Source organism: Mustela erminea, chromosome 18 (genome assembly GCF_009829155.1).
Source record: "Mustela erminea isolate mMusErm1 chromosome 18, mMusErm1.Pri, whole genome shotgun sequence".
Classification (NCBI taxonomy): Eukaryota; Metazoa; Chordata; class Mammalia; order Carnivora; family Mustelidae; genus Mustela; species Mustela erminea.
The window spans coordinates 11,888,728-11,911,658 of record NC_045631.1 but is presented as its reverse complement, the minus strand read 5'-3'; the positions used below and the strand labels follow the sequence as shown (position 1 = coordinate 11,911,658).

General features: G+C 53.6%; 1 protein-coding gene across 2 annotated transcripts; it reads right to left on the bottom strand.

Moving 5' to 3' along the window:
* Window positions 1-1,962: 1,962 nt before the first annotated feature.
* Window positions 1,963-14,349, bottom strand: LOC116577458 (transmembrane protein 11, mitochondrial). 2 transcript variants are annotated; one of them, XM_032320662.1, is made up of 2 exons: window positions 14,245-14,349; window positions 1,963-2,891 (listed from the first exon to the last, which is right to left on the bottom strand). In XM_032320662.1, the coding sequence occupies exons 1-2, from the start codon at window positions 14,304-14,306 to the stop codon at window positions 2,375-2,377; spliced, it is 579 nt and encodes a 192-aa protein (XP_032176553.1). In that variant the 5' UTR covers window positions 14,307-14,349; the 3' UTR covers window positions 1,963-2,374. The 2 variants fall into 2 exon arrangements, with proteins under 2 accessions (XP_032176553.1, XP_032176554.1); XM_032320663.1 differs by lacking the exon at window positions 14,245-14,349 and adding an exon at window positions 10,965-11,192.
* Window positions 14,350-22,931: the final 8,582 nt, after the last annotated feature.

Sequence of the window (22,931 nt, the reverse complement as noted above, 5' to 3'; positions counted from 1 at the left end):
CAGCACAGAAGCAGGCGCACTTGTGCTGTGAGCCCACACCCGAGTTGGGAAAGCATAGCCGAGTGAGTTTCCAGACAGCAGCGCTGCACATCTGGCCACTGTGGAGTGGCTCGCGAGTAAATAGATGGACCAGTGAGCGCACAGCTGCCTGGGCACACTGCCCGGCACCCAGCAGGCTCCAAGGACACAGTTTCCCTTCCCTTCTTCACAGGGGACGACAGCTGCAGAACCAGATGTGAACACTTTGGAGGGAGCTCATAGGCCAAGGGGAGAGACAGTCCGTGTTTGCAGGGGTCTGCTCCTCTCCATTTCTCAATGAGCTGACCCTTCCGAAGGCTCTTTGCTCTTCTCTGAAATTGGGGCGAGAGTGGGCAGTTCAAACAAGATTGCTGTAATTGGGCTGGCATGATGCACTGACGGACGTGGGCACACACAGGACTCATGTGTGGACTTTGCAGGCAAGGGCCCAGCTGACTTGGCCTTTGTTTCCCACCTGACGGTTCTTTGAGGCTCTTGCTTCGGGAGCACTGTGGCCCATCACAGAGGAGCATAACCCACTTGTCAGTGACGTCTAAGTAGGAAGGCGGCAGAAACAGAGCAGCCAGGGCCAAGAGAGGGGAAGGCCTTCCGGGCGCAGGAGTTGCGGTCCTCCCGTTCCCCTTCCTGGCCAATTTGGGCGCGGGTCACGCAGAGAGGCCTACAACACCCAAGTCCTGCCCTGCACTCCACGGCAGGCCTGAGTCCTCACCTTGGCCAGGGCCATGTAACTAAGGCGGCACCGCAGAATCTGGGCTAGTCCACCTGACAAGAATCACTTTGTTTAGCGCAGCCGGAGCCAGCCTTTTTGCACTTGGCTTCTATTTCTGGTGAGGACTTCAGCTCAGCTGACCCGAGGGAGACGGCTACTGCTTGTCAGCTTCCAGCCACCTCCCCTGTGAAATCTGATTTGCAGGCAGAGAGCATGGGGCTCCCTTTCCAAATCTGCACCGTTTATTACGGAGACACCTACCATTCATGGCAGCCAGCCTGGGAGCTGGCAGTCAAGACACCCACGGGCTTGTGGGCCCTGCACGTCGAGACCCGCTCTGTGTCTGGGATCACTACCAATCGACCACGGTTGCAGATGGCCAGGCTGCCGCGTCAACTGTAGTGTGCCCCCACCATCTTGCCACCCAGCCTTTAACTGAGTCATGAGTATTTCTAGGCCCCTGGAATTAAAGTTATTCCAACTCTTTGTGGACCAGTCCATTTTGAAGTCTTTTAAAAACTCTGGGTCTCCCCTTATAATAAATGGACCAGTCGCCACTTGAGCGCCTCGACACTTTCCCACATACCCTTTCATTATTCTCTGTTATCAGATCTTTGTGATGTGGCCTTTAAAACCAGTTTGCTTCTTAAAGACGGACCCTTCAGGAGGAAGTGCCATGTAGCTCTTCAGGGAGGACTGAGGGCAGGTCTCAGGAAGGTTGCAGACAAGGCAGGGGACCTGACAGCTGTGTAGAAGAGAAGATCTTTCATTTATCCAACACCTCAGAGGGATGTGGACGATGGTGTGCGACAGGCCTTCTGCTGGGAGGAAGGGGCGTGGGACAGGCTCGTGTGGAAGGGGAGTGGTGGGAGGGGCACTGGGCTTGAACTCAGGGTCCACATCAGGAACAGCTTTGATGCTTTGAAAAAAATGCAGCTGTTCCCCTGTGGGGCCTTCTAAATCCAAATCTGCACAGAAGGTTCCAGGCCCAAGTCTTCCACGTGGCCCCACACAGAAACCCAGTGACCTCTAGGCCTCGTCACAGGATCCTACCATGGCCCCAAAAGGCATTTAGCAGCGCTGGCCTTGAAAACGAGGCCAGCGTGAGGTGAGACGTGAGACCGCTCAGGGTGGGGGTGGGGGGTGTCCGTGCCGACCTCGCTCAAAGTCCTGCTCCTGCTGCGGGCAGTCACGGAAAGAGAAGACACCTGAAGTTGAAATTCTCATAATTTTAATGGTCAATAGCTTGTGGTTGGCTCTGGATGGTACAGTTAAACAACAGACTTAAAGACCTCCCCCCCCAACCCCGCAAGCGCATTCATACCCCCTCCGTAGCGTTGCTGCCGTCAACATTCCGCCGCCCGCTCAGACTCCCACAGCTCAGACCCCCACAGCTCAGACCCTCCGCGGGTTACGGGAATCCACATCTTAGTGTAATGAGCTGAAAACCCTTGGTACGCCTGTGATCTGTGTTATTTTTTTTTTTTTTTAAATAACAACTATTAAACCAAACCCCTTCCCAGGCTCCGCTGCCTCACAGAGCAAAAACTGTTGCTGTGGCCATCTGACTCCTCGGGTCGTCTCTCGTGGGCTGGGTCGTTTGCTTCTCTCCCCGTCCTACTGCAATCATACGGCATAGAGTTCGTAAATCTTCTTTACACAGTACACCAGGGCGGCCAGTGCTATCGTGTTGTGCAGTCTCTTTCTGTGCAAGTCGTCCTTCCGGACCAGCACCACCGGGGTGGAGGAAGTGAGTGTGTGCAAGGGCAGACGGGACAGTTTGTAGGCGTCGTACTCCACCTGGTACTTGCAGCAGGGGTCAAACTGCCAGGAGATGCCGTAGAGGGTGCAGCAGGCCAGGCTGAGCACGCCGGCGGGCAGCGAGATGTAGTGGGAGTAATCCAAGGGCAGGGCCAGCGGGGTGAAGAGACAGGCGGTGCCCGCCAGCACGGTGGTCTTGTGCAGGCAGTTGCCCACGGTGATCCAGCGGGCTGTCTCGTCGCCGATGCGCGTGGGCTCGATCACGATGTACTTGTACTGCGCTTCCAGTGCCTGCTCCAGCTCGTACTCGAACTGGTCTTGGGCGTTCTCCCCGTTGTAGATCTCGTGCACGATGTAACAGTCCGTGGCCGACAAGCTCACCCTTGGGGAAGCGGGGGAAAGAGGAGACAGTGAGACCGCTGAGAAGCACGCGCCCCACTTCCGTGCCGAGACACTGGGGACAAGTCCGTGGCCGCAGCCTGGGCACCTGGCTCAGCAGTCAGCCCGAGCTCTCGAGGCCACCACGTCTCGCTTATGGTCTTATTGTCCCTGGAACCCAATATACAAGGTAGTCACTGAAGAATTTTTTTTCTCCTGAGAGAAAATGGCAAAATGCAGAGACACAGGAGGAGGAGTACCCAGATCTCTAAGGGGATGACCGACGGCGATGTGCACCAGGCCTGGCAGGCAGACCAACGCAGTGGACTGAGTGGACAGAGCTAAGTCTGCAAAGGAGCCACAGGGAAGAAAGAGTGTTTCGGCCCAGAATCACATCCACGCAGAGGCCCAAGGTCGGCAGGATGAAATGTGCTCTTGGTTAACCAGAGCAGTGGAGGGAGGAGGCTTCTTCGACGGAAACCAACAGACCTGAGGCCAATAGGGCCAAACACCCTGCCCTCTGCAAGGGTCAAAAGCAGTCATCCCTGCCCCACAGAACAAAAGACCGACAGGGTCGTCCTCGCCTCAGATGACTGAGAACAAAACTCTGGCTGTCACAGGAGGACAAGCTGCACAAAGCACCCCCAGCCAGCAGCCCCGAGAACACCAGCACACAGCTTAGAAAAAGCAGCCCTCTGATCTCATTAGGAAAAGACAAGGCCTCAAGAAGAGTGACAATGAAATTCAGTGTAAGGGGGACACACGAAGGACCCCCAGAGGTTCCTGGCCATTCTGACCCTGTGCGTTCAGGACTCTATTTATCGCCAGGAAACGCTCCTCCCACTCACATAAGAAATACTGTTCACGGGTCGCCTAGGTGGCTCAGTGGGTTAAGCCTCTGCCTTCAGCTCAGGTCATGACCTCAGGGTCCTGGGATCAAGCCCCACATCGGGCTCTCTGCTCAGTAGGGAGCCTGCTTCCCCTTGTCCTCTGCCTATTGGTGATCTGTCAAATAAATAAAATCTTAAAGAAAGAAAGAAAGACAGATAGACTGTTCACAAAGACCCACTTCAAGTGGCTGAGCTGATCCAACATCCCCCCCTGGGACTAGGGATGGGTGACCTGACCCTCACTGGCAAAAGACAAATCTGGAGGCTCAGGGATGGACGACTCAGCTGTGAATCAAGGCCACAGAGATGGCCCATGGGCCACGGGGGGCATTTGAGGCGGTTTCGGGATTCTGTTTGACGTCTCTCCAGTGCAAACTTTGCATCCAAAGCAGAATCTTTCCACACCCCTGATGGGCTAACCTAAATATAGACCCGTACACGCCTTGTCATTTCCATTTGGCTTGTTTCAGCCTGTCCAGATCTTTCTGAATTTCCATACTGCCTTCCAGTGTATACCGTTTCTCTTAGTTTTGTGTTCTCAGCTCATCCAGTAAAAAGCCTTTTATACCAGCCTCTGGGGGGACACTGGTAGATGCAGCTCTAGAAGCTGGATCAAGTCACTTAACCCTGTTACTAGGCAGCACAGAACACCTTTCACGTGCCTCAGTGAAAAGCAGCCCCTTGTCCCTGGACTGGTCAGACCATCATGAACAAGAGAAGGTCCAGGGACCCCCATCTGGCTCCTGGTGCCCCCACCTGAGCCCATGCCCTTCTAACTGGGGCTCTGGACCAGTGTACTGAGCCCATCCTCCTGAGCTCTGCTTGTCCAATGAGTCGCACAGCCCTACATGATCAAGGACACAAGGTCCACCGGCCCCCCCCACATCCCGGAGCACACACGCAGCGGCCACTCTGAGGAAAGCAACAGGGGAGCCGGGCTCAGAGCGTCCTCGTCACGGACCGGACACATTAAGAACAACTGAAAGCTTTTAAAACAAGGTCACTCCCAGAATCTCTAGGTCCCAGCCCTCCTTCAAGGGTGACCTGCTAAGTGTGGTGAAAACTGGATTGTCGGGGGTACGCGTCGAGAAAAAAAGACAGGCGATGAGAGAGTGGGACCACTGAGCACTCCCTCCAGTTACTCCCAGGCAGGATTCAGCATAATAAAAACTATTTTTAGCCAACAAATAAGCAAACCTAAGAGGCAAAGAGTTTCACCCTGTTTGAAAAACAAGTGCTCAGTACTCTCCTTTGGTCACATCAGAAATGAAAAGTCACTGGTAATGGCATGACCGCCCCCGAGTGCAGGGGGAGGGGCATCCTCCAGGAGGGGCCTCCATTCCTAGGTGGGAACCACTCTAGCAAAAAGCACTGGCTGGGACTTGGGCAGAGGGAACTCTTTATTCTGAAAAAGTAACTGTAATTAAGTTGGGCTCAGGGGAGCCTCCTAATTAAATTACAGGCCCTAATTAAACGGTGTGCACTGGGGAGAAGTTGTGCACTGGGGGGGTCAGACGAGCAGCCTCCTAAACACGGGCCATCGCCGGAGCAGCTCACTGCGGTGAGCCAGTACTTGGGGCTGCCTCTCCGGGAGGAGTTAATGAGCTGTTTCCGGAAGAATCCACCGGAAGTAGATGAGACGGGAAAAGGAGGGTTTCCCCGTTCAAGGCCTCCATTTGGTTTGAATTCAGGGAGGGGAGTCGGAGTTCGTTTCAGTTCTTACTCCCGGGCAGGACTCCGCACTTTAGAAGTCACCTGGAGCAAACAAGCACACCTAAGAGGCAGAATCTCACGCTGGCTGGAGACGTCCCAGCAGAAATGGAAGTCACTGGTCACAGGGTGACTGGCCCCGTGTGCACAGGACCCGGGAGAGGACTGGCTCCCAGGCAGCCCCGGCTTCCCTTGTGTTCTCAAGCTGTTTAGAGGAGGCGGTTCAACTCACTGTGCATCCCACTATCAAAGCGAGGCCAGGGATGCCTTTCTGGCCACAAAGTCCCTCCAGAACATTTAAGGCAAAACCTGGGTGTCAAGGTTGGGACTACAGAATGTTCCTGCCCAAACCGCAAATCTACCTTAGCATATAGTGCCCTCTCTGCCCAGCAGACTGTAGTCATCCTGAACAAGCCAAGCACAGAACAGTGATATAGTATGTGATCTTTAGTGTACTTTAAAAAAGGTATACGTTTGTTTTTAGGGTCTTTTAGGTGGCTCAGCTGGTTAAGCATCTACCTTTGGCTCAGGTCATGATCCCAGGATCCTGGGATCCAGTCCTGCATTGGACCCCTGCTCAGCGGGGAGCCTGCTTCTCCCTGTGCCTCTCACCCCATTTGTGTTCTCTCTCTAAAATAAATAAAACCTTAAAAAAAAAAAAAAAGGTGTATATTTGCTTTTAAACATGCAGAACCTTTCTGGATACACAAAGACCTGGGATGTACAACCATCATTGGGGAGAGGAATGGAGTGGCTCCAGAGAGAAAAGAGGAGCCCTTTTACCAAATACAATCCATGGTACTTAGGGTACAAGGTCGTGCTCCTAAACCCCCTATGCCAGTGCTGACATCAATTTGCTTGGTGATCTCTAAACTGGCCAGCAGAGCAGAGCATGAACCCATCCAAGCTGGAGGGGCTGCTGTGGGTGCTGCCCCAGGGTCATGGGCCCTTGTGCCTGGGGCTCTCCTATCGGCCCCCCTCACGCTCCCTTCACCCAGAGTGGGCCTGAGACCCTTCCCTTTCCTCCTCTGAATCTGCCCTGGCAGTAGTGAAGACAGGGTCTTCAGCGGAGTTCCCAGAGAACACTGGCTTTCCAGTGAGAAGGGGGCCATAACGAAGAACCAGGCCACCGAACTCGACTCCCTGGATGTGGGCACCCTCTTTGCACCTGGCAGCCTGCCCAGCATGTGGCCCTGCGGTGCCCTCCACCGTCGGGAAGCCGGTCTCGGAGGACTCCGTAATTACCAGAGTAGTCTCAAACCCAGATCCCCAAAGTCTGGAGATACCTCCCCCAAAATCAGAGCTGTGCAAAAATGTTCCAAGCAGCACCATGTGGGGAGAGCAGCACTGCTACGAAGAGACCGCTAATTGGGCTGTTCCTCCACCGGGCAGGGAACGTACAGCCGAATCCCTCACTGGGGAGAAAGCAGGGACACGTGCGGACGTTCGGAATGCACACAGTGCTGCCGGAGAAGCTGCCACTGAGGAGGGTCCTCATGTGTGCTAATTGCGAAGAAAAGCAAGGAAAGGACGTCATGAGCGAGGAGGGGGCCTCTGCCTGTGGCAAGGGACACATGGGCCAGGGTGATGCTAGTTTTCTACTTAAGCTGAGCAGTGAGCACATGGGTTTACTGTCTCCAAATCATGGTGACACACACATAAAACGTACCGTCCTGACCATTTGTAAGTGCACAGATCAGTAGCGTTCAGTACCTTCCCGCTGTGGCGCAAACAAGCTCCAGGACGGTTTCCGCCTGCACAACTCTGCCCCCGCGAAACAACAGCTCCCACCCCTACCCCCACCCTTCGACTTTGTGTCCCTCAGAGCCGGACAACGTTGGGTACCACACGTAAGTCAAATCATACAGTATCTGTCCTCCTACAATCGGCTTACTCAACCTGACACCACGTTTTCAAGGGTTACCCATGTTATACGCCATGAGTCAGGAGTTCCTTTCCCTTTAAGGATGAATAAAAGAATATTCCATCTAGTGTCTATACACCTGTTCATCCCCCAATCACGCCTGGGCTACCTCCTCCACCTCCCCGCTATTGGGAAAAATGCTTCTGTGAACACGGTATAAAACTATGTGCTCAAGTCTCTGTTTTTCATTCTTTAGGATCTATGCCTGGAGGCTGAATTGTTGGATCGTGTGGGAATTCTACTTTTCACTTCTTGAGGAACCGCTGCACTGTCCCCCACCATGGCTGCATCCCTTTGCGTTGCACCCAAAACGGCATGAGGGGTCCAACTGCTCCACATCCTCACCAACGCTTACACCTGTCTGTTTTGTTTTTAACAGCAGGCATCCTGATCTGTGGTTCTGATTTATACTTTTTAAATAACAGCTTTATTGAGACAGAAGTCACCCATTTGGCGTGTACAATCCGGTGGCTTACTGCCTTCCCTGCGTTGTGCAACAGACACCATGATCAATTCTGGAGTATTTCCATCACCCCAAAAAGAAACTCCATCGCTCCCCGTTTCCTCCAACCCTCCCCAGCCCCTGGCAAGCACCAATCCACACACTGACTGGATGGACTCCCTTGTTCTGGACGTTCTGTATAAACGCCATCATGCCTGTGGCCGCCTGGGCCTGCCTGCTTTTGTTTAGAACAGTATTTTCAAGGGTCAGACATATGATAGCAAGTTTATGACTTTCACATGTTAGAAACATACTTTTGATGTGTTTAATGTACAGTTTTTAAAAATCCAAGACAAAAGATCTGGAGGGAAGTATGGAAGTTCAAAGATGCTGGACACGAAGAAAAGTCAACAGGGGTTTTCTTTGGATGGTGGCCTACCAGGTGACTGACATTTTATTTTCCTGCATAGGTTTCTGTACTTTTCAAAAACAGAAAACAAACACACGTGCTTCTTTTATAATGCGGAAATGAATCGCCAGCTTTCTGTCAAAAAGAAAACTCCTGTTTGATAGCCCTGTATCTCTCGGGGTGACGAGACTGCACAGCCGAGATGAGCAAGAGGGAGCCCAGTCCCAGTCCCAGCAGTGACTCTCTGCCTCTGTGTGGACGAAGGAGCGTGTGCTGCCGGAGAACGAGCCCACCACCGCGGGTCTGGGCACAGGCAGCATCTCATGGCTGGGGTATCCTGCTGATCTCAGCCCTCTACAGTCCTGCCAGTGAGCAGGAGGAAAATTTCATTTCCATCACCTCAAGCAAGCACCAGCCAAGGCACCGTGCAGGCCACCATCACTTTTTTTTTTTTTTTTTTAAAGATTTTATTTTATTTATTTGACAGAGAGAGATCACAAGTAGGCAGAGAGGCGCAGAGAGAGAGAGAGAGGAGGAAGCAGGCTCCCTGCTGAGCAGAGAGCCCAATGCGGGACTCGATCCCAGGACCCTGAGATCATGACCTGAGGCGAAGGCAGCGGCTTAACCCACTTAGCCACCCAGGCGCCCCCCACCATCACTTTTTGGTCCTGGCAGAACAGGAAGAGGCTAATCTAACAGCAGCGGAAGCGCTTGCTTTGGGCTTACTTCCTGGGGTGGGCCCTGGGCTCCCAGGCAGGCCTGGGCTGGGAGCTCCGGTCTGAACGACAAAGGATGTCAACTCGGAGCTCTGGGAGGCAGACTGTGTTTTCACCCGGCCTGAATGTGACAGATCACCAACACACAGTGGTGGAAGTGCATTTGAAATGAGTGACAGGAGAAGAACAATTACAGTAATTAAGACAACGCCTGGGTGAAAAATTAAACTAGGTCCATATGTCAGGTTGCTTTCCACCCAGTAAGCATGTGGCCACTTCATTACCTGTGCTCTGGGAGGTGCTGGACTATACCTCGACCTCCAGAACTAAAACGTACTTCTGGCTAACCAAAAAGTGCCTCCTGGGGAGCCAAAGAAAGCGGCAGGATTCTGAGTTGTGGCTTTAAAAGCCAATCCGGACAGCAAGGCACAGGCATGTAGCCCCGAATGTTGAGGATGATTCCAAACAGGCCGAGGAACTTGCACAGGTACCCGACATGTTCATGTGTTTCAGAGAGAGCCCCGCACACCGAGGGGGGGGTGTCCGGAGACCTGGATTCTAGTTCCCACTCGGTAACTCGCTGGCTTTGTCGCCAAGGGCAAAAGCCCTTGCTGCTCTAAGCCACGTTGCCTGGGGTCAAACAGGGCAAAGGCTCTAGCTCTTCCCAAGTGAGTGCCACAGCGAGGGCGGAACGGGGTGGGCTCTGCCAACCCAGGTGACAGCTGCAAAACACACCCCAGTTAAGTGTGTTTTGGCCCATGCAGCTGTTTGTAAATTTAAATTAACTAAAACTGTCAAGTACAAAATCCACTTCCTTAGACGCAGCGGCCATACCTCGAACCGTCTGTGGCCACCTGCGGCTAATGGCTACCCTAATGGACAGCACAGAGACAGGACATTTCTGTTATAGCAGAAAACCCTATGGATCAGCCCTGAGCTGAAGCACTCCTGTGACTCTATTAAGCTTACTGGCTCTCCCTAGAACTCCGTGGCCCATAACGCCGCTGCTGGCAGCAGGGACAGAACACAGAGGCAGCTGGGAGGTGCCCGAGGGTTCGCTCTGTGGAGGACCTCCCACCTCCTCCCACTGCCTCCACTCACTGAGGCCCTGTACACAGAAGCCCAGCTCCAGCTTGGCCTCGGCCTCCCCGCCCATACAAAAGCATCCTGCCCTTCGCAAAGCTGGGCCTGAGCTGGAATGGGCCCTAAAGCACGGAATCCCCGAGGCGCAAAGTATCGCCGCTGGAACCAGACCGCTCCCGTCAATCCAGGAAGACGGAACGTCGTGCCTGAGGAGGATGAACCCCAGCAGATGACTTTAACTTGCAATATCCAATTTCTGGGATCAGAACCTGTGGCCGAGTGCGCCGACTCCACCTTCCGGTAGGCAGTTGGGGAGCACCCCCACACCCAGACTTGGGCATGGATGGCTACCTGTGCACCTCGGCCACAGCCAGGAGGAACAAACATTTTCACCACACACCGGAGCCACAGAGGCCGTTTTCCAAGACAAAAAAAAGTACCCCAGGCCACTAAGGGTCCTCAGCTCTAGAAGGAAAAGCTCAGATCAGAATGAGGAGAATGTCACTCCCAGAAAGTGAGCCACCTGCCTTCATGGCTTGTGGCGCATCTGTTCAACTGGGACCGGGACTAAACCCTCCACCAGCCATCCAGGACCACACTCTCCGACTCACATATTAAAGCCATGCTGTCAGAACAGCACGACCAAGTCCTGGAAAAGAAGGTATCTGGTACAGAAAGAGGAAGACACAATCCCACAGACCTGACTGCCTAAAAACATGGGCAGGCGGCCGCACAGGCCAGGGGTTCTCCCGAACACCTGAGCATCTAGTCCAGTATGCCCGGCCCTCTGGACACCCCAGGTCTTTGAGCAGCGCTGCTGCCTTGCATCACGAGGAGTATCAGATCAAGCGCATGTTCACATGATGGGAAGAGCGGGAGCTGAGAGTACGTGGCTATACTCACATTCCAACCATCACGGAGAGCTCAGGGACGCTCAGAGGCCCTGAGGGAGTGAAGACAAGCGGCCCAAGTAGGACGGGCGGGCCCGTCTAGGAGCTGGTCCGGGGCGGCACCCAAGTGGCAGAACACACAGATACCTGCACTGTGCCTTCCTAGATGGGCAAGTGTGTCTCAAAGACGCCGACAGGCCAAGTGGCAATCTGTTTCGTGTGCTCGCTGCCAGTGTGCTGAATTCTGGACAAGAATTCAGGTTACAGCTCAGAGTCTGATGTTCTTCATTACAAACACTGTTGAGTCCCTGGATTTAACGGAGTGGAGAGAAAAATCAACATGCGAGCAGCTAGCATTTTGCTATTTCCACCCCTCTCCTCCTTTAGTCTAGACCAGCGCTGTTGCATCACTAGAACTTTCTGCAGTGACGGAAGTGTTCTAAATCTGCCCTACCCAACGTGGTAGCCCCCCAAGCCCCATGTGGCTACTGAGCACTTGAAATGGGACTGACTCGTATGACTGAGAAGCTGAATTTTTTCATCTTATTTTTATTTAATTAATTTTTTAAGATTTTTTTAAGTAATCTCTGCACCCAAGGTGGGGCTCAAACTCCCAACCCCAAGATCAAGAGTCACACGCTCTACTGACTGAGCCAGCCAGGCGCCCCTATTTTTAATTTAAATTTAAATTTAACTGCCACATGTGACTAGTGGCTACTGAATGAACGCAGCTCTTGACTCAAGAACCCGGTAAAGAATTCACACATCGTGTATTCTGAAGCGGACTACCATTAATACACAGCTGATGTCTGAAATTGTGGTGGACGGTACAGTCCTGGGCAGGGCCTTTAAGTACAAGTCATGCTTGGGAGTTTGCAGCCACTTGGCAAATCCGGAAAGTTTGCCCAAAGTGTTGCTCTGCTCCAGCTCCTGCCCCAAACCAGGCAAAGTGTCCTTTGCTTTCAGTATAAAGCAGACTCCAACTGGGTGTGTCAAGTAATTCTGGAAAGTGGTCTTCCAATATGAAGCTGATATTTGGGTCAGCACAGATGTGACATGGAACAAACTCATTTAAGAGAGCCATAAACACCCTATTTCAGTCCTAAGAGCCAATAATATGCTTGGGCCTCTTAATCTACGGTGCTGGGCAATCAATTAATCCAGCCTGCCCCTCCCAAACAGTCTTTCCACCCACTGAGCAGGAATGGAGGTGTGCCCAGAAGTTAGCTAGCTGGCCCGGCCGCGGGTTATGTTTCCATCCCCTGCTCAGCGTGGGAGGATCTTAGGGAAACTGGGCTCTGACGAATGACTCCTCCAACAGAGCCGGGTTAGGGTCTCCCCACAAAGGCAACTAGAAATGTTCCACACACCATGATATTTGAAGGAAGAGAGATGGGGCCACCCGAACCATAAAATCTGCTGCCCCATTCCCGGGGCATCTGCATGTGCGAGCAGAGCCTTGGGCTCCAGGCCAAAGGTTGCAACCTGCACTCCTAGGGAGACTAGGTAGGTAACTGCAGTGAGTCAAGCTGTCAGGTGAGTAATGAACTAGAGAGCACTTGCCCTGACCAAAAGCAGTCCGCCACCACTCAGCTTTTCAAGTAGAGTTTTACCTGAAATCTTCCAACTTTTAAGTACTGGCAACTGATTTAAATTCTCTTTAAAACCTGAGGATCGAAAAAAAAAAAAAAAACACACACCTGAGGATCGACAGTCAAGGGCTGGATTCAGCCTATGGGCTGCTAGTCTGCAAACTCAGTTTTGAATTAATGCCTGTCTCCAACCAAGGAGATAATATCCCCAGTATCTGATTTCTTAGATCAATAAAAGCTTAACTTGTGCTAGCACAGCCCTTGTGTGATGTCTGGGGCATTCCCATTTGGCCCTTCCAGCTGTTTTTATCCAGTAAGGAGAAATGCCTTTCTCTCAGCTACTCTGGCTTTTCTAAGCAGGATTAATGGTTGCATTTAAGATCCTGAAAACGTTTGCCAGGTTTAAAGGCCATCGAGGTCACTTCTTGAACTTCTTCCTATGGTCTGATCTAAGAAATACCACATTGGAGTTGGAAAAACAAAAATATCTGCTTGCCATTCACTGCTTTTCCACGGAAGAGGAAATGCAGAGCAGACAACGCTGGATAACTCTGAGCTTAAGATAGCTGGCCTACCACAACTACCAAACAGGAAGACTCTACCCACCGAGAAAACCATCTGCAGGCAACAGCAACGCATACGTGATGGAATCAAAGAGAAGGAATAATGAGGATAGTTGGGTGGGAGGGGAGGGGAAGGCGGGGGGTGGGGGAGACACTGTTCTGTTTAATAAGCCTCTCCAAAGAGACAAAACACACAAACACAAAACTTTCTTGCTGACCTCGGCTATACCACGCAAGCCATAACAAAATGGACAGAGCAGCTGAATTCAGGCGACTCCACCAATACACATCCTTCCCCAAATTTCTAGTAGCTGAACAGCTTCTAGTGGCTTCTAGCTGAAACTGCTTTCTCGAAGAACTGTAACTTCAACCCGAAACACAAAAACTCTAACAATCTCATCTTCTAGAAATCAGTTCTCCAAATCGAGATCCACCTCGGAAGAAAAAAAGCCCCTAGCTCCCTACCCACTCATCATTCATTAAGAAAGGTCACTTTAAAGGACTTCCACAGCAGGGGGCTTGCAGAGAACCCTCGAAAAGTCGCAAGAATCGGAGGGTTCGAGGAAGCGGCCGGCTCTCGGTCCGGGAGACACACTGGGGAAGGTTAAAGCTACCCTGATAAACGTGCAGACCGCACTACCCTCCCGCAGCTGGCCCACTCCGTGCAGGCTTCCCTTCCTTTTCCCTCCCCGGAGCCATCCCTCATCACGTCAGGAGTCGCGGCCGAAATGGCCACGCTGGTGGCCAGGCAGGACGGGAGCTTCGGACGCTGCCCGACCGCGGGATGCTAGGCGGGTCCCTTGGGCCTGCACGGGGCTCCCGGTACTTCCCGCGTGGCCCGACCCCGGCCCCTGTACGGCCGCGGCCCACCTCTCCCGGCCCCGCATCGTCCCCTCCCCGGAGCCCTCCGCGGAGGCCGCTTCAGCCGGGCTAGAGCGGGCGCCGGATCCCACCCAGATCCTGGATCGGCCAGAGCAGGAACCCCGCGTGCCTCGCAGGAGTACGAGGAGGGCGGGTGGGCGAGAAAGGGGAGCCCGGGGACGAAGGCAGGGACAGCGGTGCAGCCCCAGGAGGCCTCACTGGCTTCCAGGATCCCGACCCACTCGCCCTGGAAAAGCAACAGGCCCCCGGATCTCACCTCTCTCGGGCGCTGCCGCCACTGCTGCCCGGGCCAAGACGCCTCCTTCCCCAAGCGGCCATCTTGGAGACACTCAGCTCGCAAATGTCTCGCGCCAAGGCGGCCTCGGGATAGTGGGCGGACTGAAGGGAAATGTAGTCCGGGCCGCAGCCCCGGCCTGCGCAGAAGGCGGAAATCGAGACCTTCGGGACTACAATGTCCAGAATACGCCGCGCGCGCCGGAAGCCCCGCCTCTTTGAGGTTGCCTGGAAAGTGTAGTCCTCAAACCAGGCGGAGTGGAAGGAAGCACCCTGGGAAGAGTCCTACTCAGGGCACCTTTTTAGAATTTAAATTCCCAGAGTTCACAGATTAGGAGTCACGGGCGCCCGCCCGCTTGTATGGCCTTGGGCTCCAGGAGCAAAGAGCTGAAGGAGAATGGAAAGAAAGTGCCTACAACTCCCAGACCACCGCGCGGGAGGCGTCCGGCCGCTGCCCGCTGCAGTCGCCGAGGGGCGCCGCGCTTTCTGCGGGGCCTGCCCTCAGCGTCCCTGTCCTACCCGTGCTCGCCGCCCTCGTGCTCGCCCGGCTGCCGGCGTATCCAGCCGGCACCTTCGTCTCGCCCTCCGCGAAGGCGGCCCGCTGTGCCCTTCACAGCGGCCTCTGCCCCCTAAGGTCACCGAGGGGCCGGAGGCGCCACGGGCCTTTCTCAGAGGCCCTCGCTACTCCCGCTCCATTCCCCCAATTCCCTGGACTCGGCGGATGCTTTGGGGACCAGACAGAGGCGGTCCCTTCTGTCATGAAAGTTCCCGCTTACACCCTGTTGGAATCGAGATCTCAACGGAAAGAAGAGAAGAACTCCAACATGTGATCATTGCTATGAAAGAAACGGTCTTGTGCAGAGAAAAGCCTATTTTAGATGGGGCCCGTGAGACCCTTTAGTCTCCACCGCACAGCCCACTCCTATCTTGGTGCGGGGACGTGAACATAATCTAACTCGATGTCTTTGAGAGTATATGGTGGGCAAATCGCCCCGCCTGAGCTGGGCTCAGGACCTGGCATTTCCCTGCCTGGACCCTGCCCGAAAGAGTCAGGAAACGGGACCCAGTGATTCCTAGTTGCTGCTCCCATGGACCTTTGGGCTATTTGGAGGAGGAGCGTTTCGCAGTGTTGGAACTTGTAGTCCCTCTCCTGCTTTAGGCAGACAACGATACAACACGTTAGTTGGTTCCATAAATATTTGAGCAACTCTTGTATGGCAAAATCGGCTCCAGATTCCCAGATAGGAAAAAGCACAGTGCCTGCTGTCAGGATCCAAGCCTGGAGGAACTCAGCACTCCCGGGCACAGGGCTGTCAGGTGTTGATGGCACTCTTAGCATCGAGGAGAGGATTCATCTGTATCTCCTTCCAGCTCACGGTCCACAATAGATTTAAATGCTTGACCTCCTCTCACAGTCCCTCATTACCTATATGATGAAATTCAAGCTCCTTAGCACAATCTAGAGGCCCCTCCGTGGTTTGGAGGTTGCCCAGCTTGCCAGCTTCAACTGCCTCTCCTTCCTGCCTGGAAACTGCCAGGCTAGCAAATCCGGAGCAAATCCAGGCTTCCCCTAAAATATCTTTCTCTGCCAGCCAACTAGCCTTTAGACTTTGGGCCTGATTGGTACCTCGGAAGTGCCCGCTCAGGTCACACAACCCTGCCTCGTGGTGCCAGTGTGTATGCAACCTGTCAGTAGAGACTGCTGGACAAGTACCATGCTGCTTCTTCATCACCTACAGGCCTGTTTTCTCTGGACCAGTGTGGGGATGCAGAGGGTCTCTCGGGATTTTAGAACAGCTGAGTGTGAAGCCTGGCGCCACACTCTGCTTCCAGGGCTACTTCTACAACTACTTGCTCAGTTTCCTTGTTTGTCAAGTGGGGGTGATATTAGTGCCCTGCCTCACGGGACTGCTCTGAGCATTACATATGATACATGCATGGAACTTGTACATACATGTTACACCGGTACCAGTAACAACGGGTGGTGATGTTCCGCCAAGCCCTGCTGTAAACATGTTAAGTGATTTAACTATTAATCTTTACAACAACCCCGTGAAAGTGATGCTCTTATTATCAATGTTCTCATTGTGTAAATGAGGAAACTGAGTCGCAGAGAACCTGAGTGACTTTCCAAGATCACCCTGTCGGTCAGGAATGGTGCCAGGAATTGAACCCGAGCTGTCTGGTTGCGGAGATTACACTGTGCTGTGGTGCCCCTCAGGAGGAGCTCTGGAAATGTCATTGTCTTTGTCAACAAGGACAGGTCGCACACCCATGTCAACCGCACAGAGGAGATGTAAGGCCTCCAATGGCTGTTGCAGGCCGTTTGCTTCCAGTCTGCTGACTTGAGCTGAGACACAGCCCCCTCACCCGCCAGGGTTGCCTCTTGATCACTCTTAGTGCTCACACACATTCTGGAAGCTTCACAGTTCATAGGCAGGTTAGTTCCCTCGGCATGTAACTGAGCATGCGCTGAGGGCACAGACCGAATGGTGGAAATCAGAATCCCTGTGGCCGTAGGCACCCCTGGGCAGTGGGACCCCCGAAAGACTCCTGAGCGGCTAGCAGCCAGCCAGCCAGCAGGATGGCCCGGTCCTAGCTGGGCTCACAAGTAATCAAGCACCCTTTCTGTTCATTCATTCTTAGAGCAAATAAGTATAGCATGCACTCTGTGTCCCACTCTTGGCCCCAGAGACACAGCATTTAGTAAGACGAACACTGTGCCTGGCCTCATGGGCTTTTCAGTCCTAGTGAGATAACAACAAAGTAAATGCTTGCAGAGATTTTCTAAGAAGAAATGAAGCAGGATGATGTAGTAGAGTGACTTGGAGACTATGGGGAGCTAGAGGAGATGTCTTTCCAGAGGGAGCGTTTGCATGGGCACTGAGTGGAGAGTGTGCACAGGCAGAGCTGGAGACAGAATGTTCTGCACAGAGAGAATCCCTGTGAAGGCTCTGGAGTGTGCGTGAGCTCGAGTGTTCCAGAAATGGGACTGGGGTGAGACTAGCACATAGTGAGAGAGGAGAGATGCTGGGTTTGCCTTTGGTTAAGTTACTTCCTTGCTCTGAGTTTCAATTCTCTCTGTAAAAGGTGGTAAGTTTCTCTGTGTGCTAGTCAGTGTCAGTTGGGAGAGGAAGCCCCCGTGGGTATTTCAAGCAGAAGGAATTTACTACAGAGCATTGTTGACAGAGGTGTTGGGAGGACAGGAGAGGCAAGGGGACAATAAGGACACCCACCCGATTCCCACTTGCTGGAGCAAGAGCTGAGCACCACACCCCTGGGGGTGTCTGCTGTCACCACTGCGGCCTGAGGTGCCACAGTACCCTGGCCTGGGATGGCTCCTCCCTCCTTCCCGTCTCCAGGACACCTGCCACGCCTCCTGTAGGCCCTGTCACCCGCCGGGGTGTCTGGGAAGTGTGCTTTGCAGGCTTCCAGTCCTGGCTGCAGGGAAGAGTCTAAAAAGGCACGTGTGGGATGGAACGAGCAGACGGCACTGACATGGCTACGGCGCGCAGCTCCTGCGAGGAGGAGCGATGAGTGTGCATCCAGCGTATTCGGCCAGCTCAGACCCCTCCCCACACATCGTAGGCATCCGGGATGCAAACAAAAACATCTTTGCATGTTTTCACAGGAAGGTTTGGACTTACGACTAAAAGCATCAAAAGTGAGCATCTTAAGGATAGAACTTTGATTCTGAATGGATAATATATTTACATGGCATCATGTTCAAGTTATAAAACAATGTGCAGAGACGGTGAGTTTCTCACATCCTGGTCTTCCCATTACTTCCTCCTTAACACCTTCTAGAACAATCTCTTGTGCCTTTCTGCTGTGTCTTTTGTGGCAGACCCAGATAGGCAAATGTCTCTATCTGCTAACCACTGTGTCCTTTACCCCCACGGTGCATACTGGACACGGGCTGTGTGGCTTGTTAGTATCACTTCAGCATATCCTGGGGTTCACTCTGGGCACGCTCGAGATTCCACAGGACGCCACACGCCATGGTTACCTCTGCCCTGCTTTTCTTAGGCAGCCTCCCAGAAGTCTTTTTACGGTTTCGAAGAGGGCTGCAATCCGTGTGCTTGCATGACTTCCTGGTGTTGCACACCTTCCTGTGGGATAATTTCCCGAAGACAACTTGCGGGCTCAGAGGGCGTGGGCGCTTGCTGCATTGACAACTGTCACCCAAGCGTCCTCCACTCCCACCACCACCAGGGGCTGTTTCCCCACAGCTTCACCAGCACAGTCTCTTGACATCCCCACTGAGGCCCCACACATCGAGAGTGAGAGATAAGCCCTCCCTGCTGTGCCCCGTCTAGAATCCTGACCCACGGTCTCCGTGAACAGCCAGAAATGGGCCTTGTTTTCCTCGACCGTTTTTGGCGGTGGCTTGTTCGACAGGCGTAGACACCTGAAACAAGCCCCTCCTGAAATCCTGTATTGGCAAACGCTTTCCAGTCGGTGGGACAAGGCTGACCTCCCAGTGCTCCATGGCGCCCAAGCCCAGTCATGAGACCAGCCGCAAGCAGCCAGGTGTCCTTCCAGGCTGTTCCTAGGGAACCTCAATCCTCCCTCCTGGCAGCACCTCACCTTGGACACGGAAAAGGCCCCTGTGTGTGCACAAACCACGTTCCCGGGGAACCCCAAGCTCATGCCTGTGTGAAGATAAAGCAATTGGCCCAGTTTCACAGCGTGAGTGTGGGAAGGGCACAGATTGTCCTGACTGATCTCGGACTCCTTGCTAGAGACTGGCGGCCGTGGGCATGACAGAGAGGCCGCTCAGCGGTCCTGGAGCTTCGGAGGAGGGGTGTGATTCGGTCATGTGCCACCAAACCCTGCTCTGTGCCAGGGTGTGGGAAAGCCCAGTGACAGAGGAGGACATGGACGAGGCCGCTGCCTTCCATTAGCCCTCCTGGCCAGTTCCTAAGTCAGGGCTGGGCCACACAGAGCCAGGGGCCTGGAGGGTGACACTGAAGTTCCGGTTTTAATAGGAAGAGCTCCTGCCCAAACTGGGTCAGGACGGTTTGATGATAAAAGTGCCTTTTTATAGTTCGTGTTTGAGCAGGTGCCTCCCTCGGGAGCATCAAGTAGGTGAGACATCTACTCAGAGGCCGATTTCACAAACAGGAGCTGGGGGACCTTGGGGCCAGTGGGGCGCGCTTCTGCCATCACACACAAAGTGCTACAGACTGGGGGGCTGACACCACACACATTTTTTTTTTTAAGGTGCTGAGGTTTGTTTGTTTTTTTTTTAAAGATTTTATTTATTTATTTGACAGAGATCACAAGTAGGCAGAGAGGCAGGCGGAGAGAGAGGAAGGGAAGCAGGCTTCCTGCCGAGCAGAGAGCTGGATGCGGGGCTCAATCCCAGGACCCTGGGATCATGACCTGAGCCAAAGGCAGAGGCTTTAACCCACTGAGCCACCCAGGCACCCCACCATACACATTTTTATTTTCATGCCTCTGGGACCTAGAAGTTGGAGATGAAGAAACCAGGGCTGGTTTCTTCTGAGGCCTCTCTCCTCGGCTGGGAGCAGCCACATTCTCGGGGTGTCCTCACATATCTCCCCGTGCGCGCGCGCACACACACACACACACACACACACACACACGGTCTCCTTGTGTGTCCAGATTTCCTCTTCTTGTGAACTCACCAGCCAGACTCGATCGGCACCCTCCCATGTGACCTCATTTCACCCTACTCATTTTTTTTTTAAGGTTTTATTTATTTATCTGTCAGAGTGAGCAGAAGCAGAGGAGTGGCAGGCAGAGGGAGAAGCAGGCTCCCCGCCGAGCAGGGAGCCCGATGTGGGGCTCGAGCGCAGGACCTCTCTCTGCATCCAGGCCGGCAAACACAGGCTCCTTGTTCATAGGCCCACAACCTGCACACAGACGGGGCAGCTCCCCCGACTACCTGGATTCCTCACACACAGGGTCCCAGGGACTCTCTGAAATGTCCAGGCCCTTGAGGTGAGCAGTCTGATTTGGAGTCCCGACTCTGGCACCAAACTAGCTAGGGGACTCCAGTGTTCATTCATTCAACAAATATCCCTGTGTTTCTGGCACTGGGCCACAGCCGCGGACGAGCAAGGAACATGACGGGTGTAGTCCTGCTTTTTGGGCTTCTGTTTCAGGGGCAAGAGTGGATCAACCAGCAAGGAAACAAGTAAGAAAAGTCCAAGGAGTGATACAGGATCAGAATAAGATGGGGGAGGGAGGTAAAGAGCGCCTGGGGAGGCAACATTAGACGGGAAGGTCAGGAAAAGCAGCATCCACTTTTCCTCTTGCCTAGACTATGGCTGTGATACCTGGGGGTACAGGAGCCATTTTGTGACCAACAACAGCAACAGCAGGAGGGGGAAAGCCAACAGGAGTTGGAGAGGTGGATGAAAAGAGCCTGGGCCTTCAGTGACATCATAGCACCACAGCACCAGCCCTGGGCCTTCATCCTCCAGACGTCGTGATACGTAGAATATAGGAAATGCCGCTGTGAGTTGGATTTTCGTAGCAACTGAACACATGTCTAATTAAAACAGATCTAAATGACAAGGAAGGTGAAATTATGGTAATGTTTGGAGGAAGAAAACTTCAGGTAGAGTGAGCAGAAATGCAAAGGCCTTGAGGCAGGAACAAGCTTGAAGGATTGGGAGAACAGAAACAAGGTCAGTGCTAGTGAAGTGTGATGAAGTCGAGGGACACAGGTGCTGCTTCAGGTCCCTTGGATCATACCCTCAGTTCAGTGGGAGGGCACTGGACATAGTCTGACCAAGGTTTTAGGCAGATTTTTATGGCTACTGTGTGGAGAGCAGCCCACAGGGTGTAAGAGATTGGTTGGGAGACCAGAGGTCAGATGAGGGAGGGAAGTAGGGCCCTGGCCTGGGCTGGCTATAGTGGAGATGGTATCTGGGGGCCATGTGTACACACACACACACACGCATGCACATGCACATGCACACCCCTCAACTCACAGGGACATCTTCCACCAGACAGACTCCAGGTTGTGTCCTGACCCCTGCCACTTGTCAGCTGTGGACTTGGGGACCCCTCAAACCTAACCCATTTCTCTATCTTACTCCGCTATTGTGGTCCAGGACACTGGGGATCTGCCCTGACTTCCTAAGCTGCCTTCCTACCCCCAACCTTCACCTTGCAAGCCTCTCTCCACACTCTAGCAGCCATAATTCCTTTAAAACAAATATGAACTTGGCAGTTTCCTGCTTATAAGCCTTCAATGAGTCCCCAGAAGCCTCAGCAGCAATCAAGATGCCTGACCAATCCTGTGTGTTTGTTAAGTTATTGTTGGTCTAACAAATAGACTGAACAATGCTTCAGAGATCAGACGCAACGCTGGGCTCTCCCTCTCCAGGAGGCCACCACTTCCTGAAGAGGACAGAGATGGGAGGAGGGGAGGCACCACTTTCGGAAAACCTCTGTTCACTTCTGCTGCCAATTAACGACCAGGGAGGCCGGGAGATGCCATCTGTCTGTCCAGGAAGGGCAGGACATGGGGTTTTGGTGACTTACGGAGTCCCTGCAACAATCTGTCCTCTGGCCCCCCAATCATAGTGCTCCTTTTTCTTCACTGGCCCCCTCTGCCGGAGGGACCACCCACACCACACCCCATTTCGGTTTGAGGCCTCCTCTTTCTTAGAGAGGGAGAATGTTCTCCACCAGCCTGTGATCTAGTAGTAAAATCCAAGTTACTGCCCATTCGGAGCCAGGATGAGATGGTGGGATGGGGACAGGATCACCGCAGGTACAGCTCTCATCTGACACAGGGAGGGCAGGAGACAGCCCACCTCGTGGCAGCACCAGGCCAGCGACAACGGGATCCTGAGGGGCAGGTGTCACAGAGTCCCTCTCCCTGGCTCGGGCCCAACTCTGTTCTCTGGAAGGACCATCCCCATCCTGTTTACTCCGTGGCTTCCTCCGAGAAGGGGTCTGCAGGCTCTCTGCCACCTGCCCACATGGGTGTGGCCTCAGGGGCCAAGCTGCGGGCCCCTTCGTTGGCAGTACGGTTCCCTCCAAAACCGAGGGAGGCCTCCTTTCGGGAAGTTCTGGAGGACTGCGCCCGTCACTATGTTCTAATGGAGCTTTCAAGAAGATCCATTTCATTGCTTTTAATCACAACGTCTGTCTCTGCCTCAGTTTACCAAAGATGAACCTCTGGAGCAGCTCAGACCCTGAGCTGGCGGTCCCAAGGGACACTGCCCCCGATCTCGCAAGTGGTCGAAGCTTTGTCTACAGAAGCAGGGAAGCTGTGATGGGCCACTGTTGTCTCGGGCACGGTCAGGTCAAGTCCCTGCCGTTCGCAGCCAGTAGCAGTGGCCTTGTCCAATCCCACAGGCCTCTGGTGTTTCACCCACCTGCCTTCCGTGGGCAGATGGTCATCTCGCACACACCTGTTCCTCAGCCTTGTTGCAGACTGAAGGAGCCGCTGGCACACACTATTGGCTTCATTTGCCTCAGTGCCCCCAAAAGCCCCAGGCCGGGTAGTGGCGGGTTCTGGCCTCTGGGGCCTGGCAGGAGTGGGGGTACCGAACATTCAGCACCTGTACAATGTGAGTCTCCACCTTTCCGCTCTGCAGAGTCTGTGTCCGTGGCTCCACACCTGACCACTAAGCCCTCACTCGCCGTGTCCTGTGTTCAGTAACGGAAGCACCCGGCTCC

Excerpts from the sequence above, each read along its gene's own strand:
- LOC116577458 (XM_032320662.1), bottom strand. The coding sequence starts at position 14,306 with ATGGCCGCTTGGGGAAGGAGGCGTCTTGGCCCGGGCAGCAGTGGCGGC. Across the intron at positions 2,892-14,244 it reads GGCGGCAGCGCCCGAGAGAG|GGTGAGCTTGTCGGCCACGG; the intron begins GTGAGATCCGGG and ends CGCTTCCCCAAG.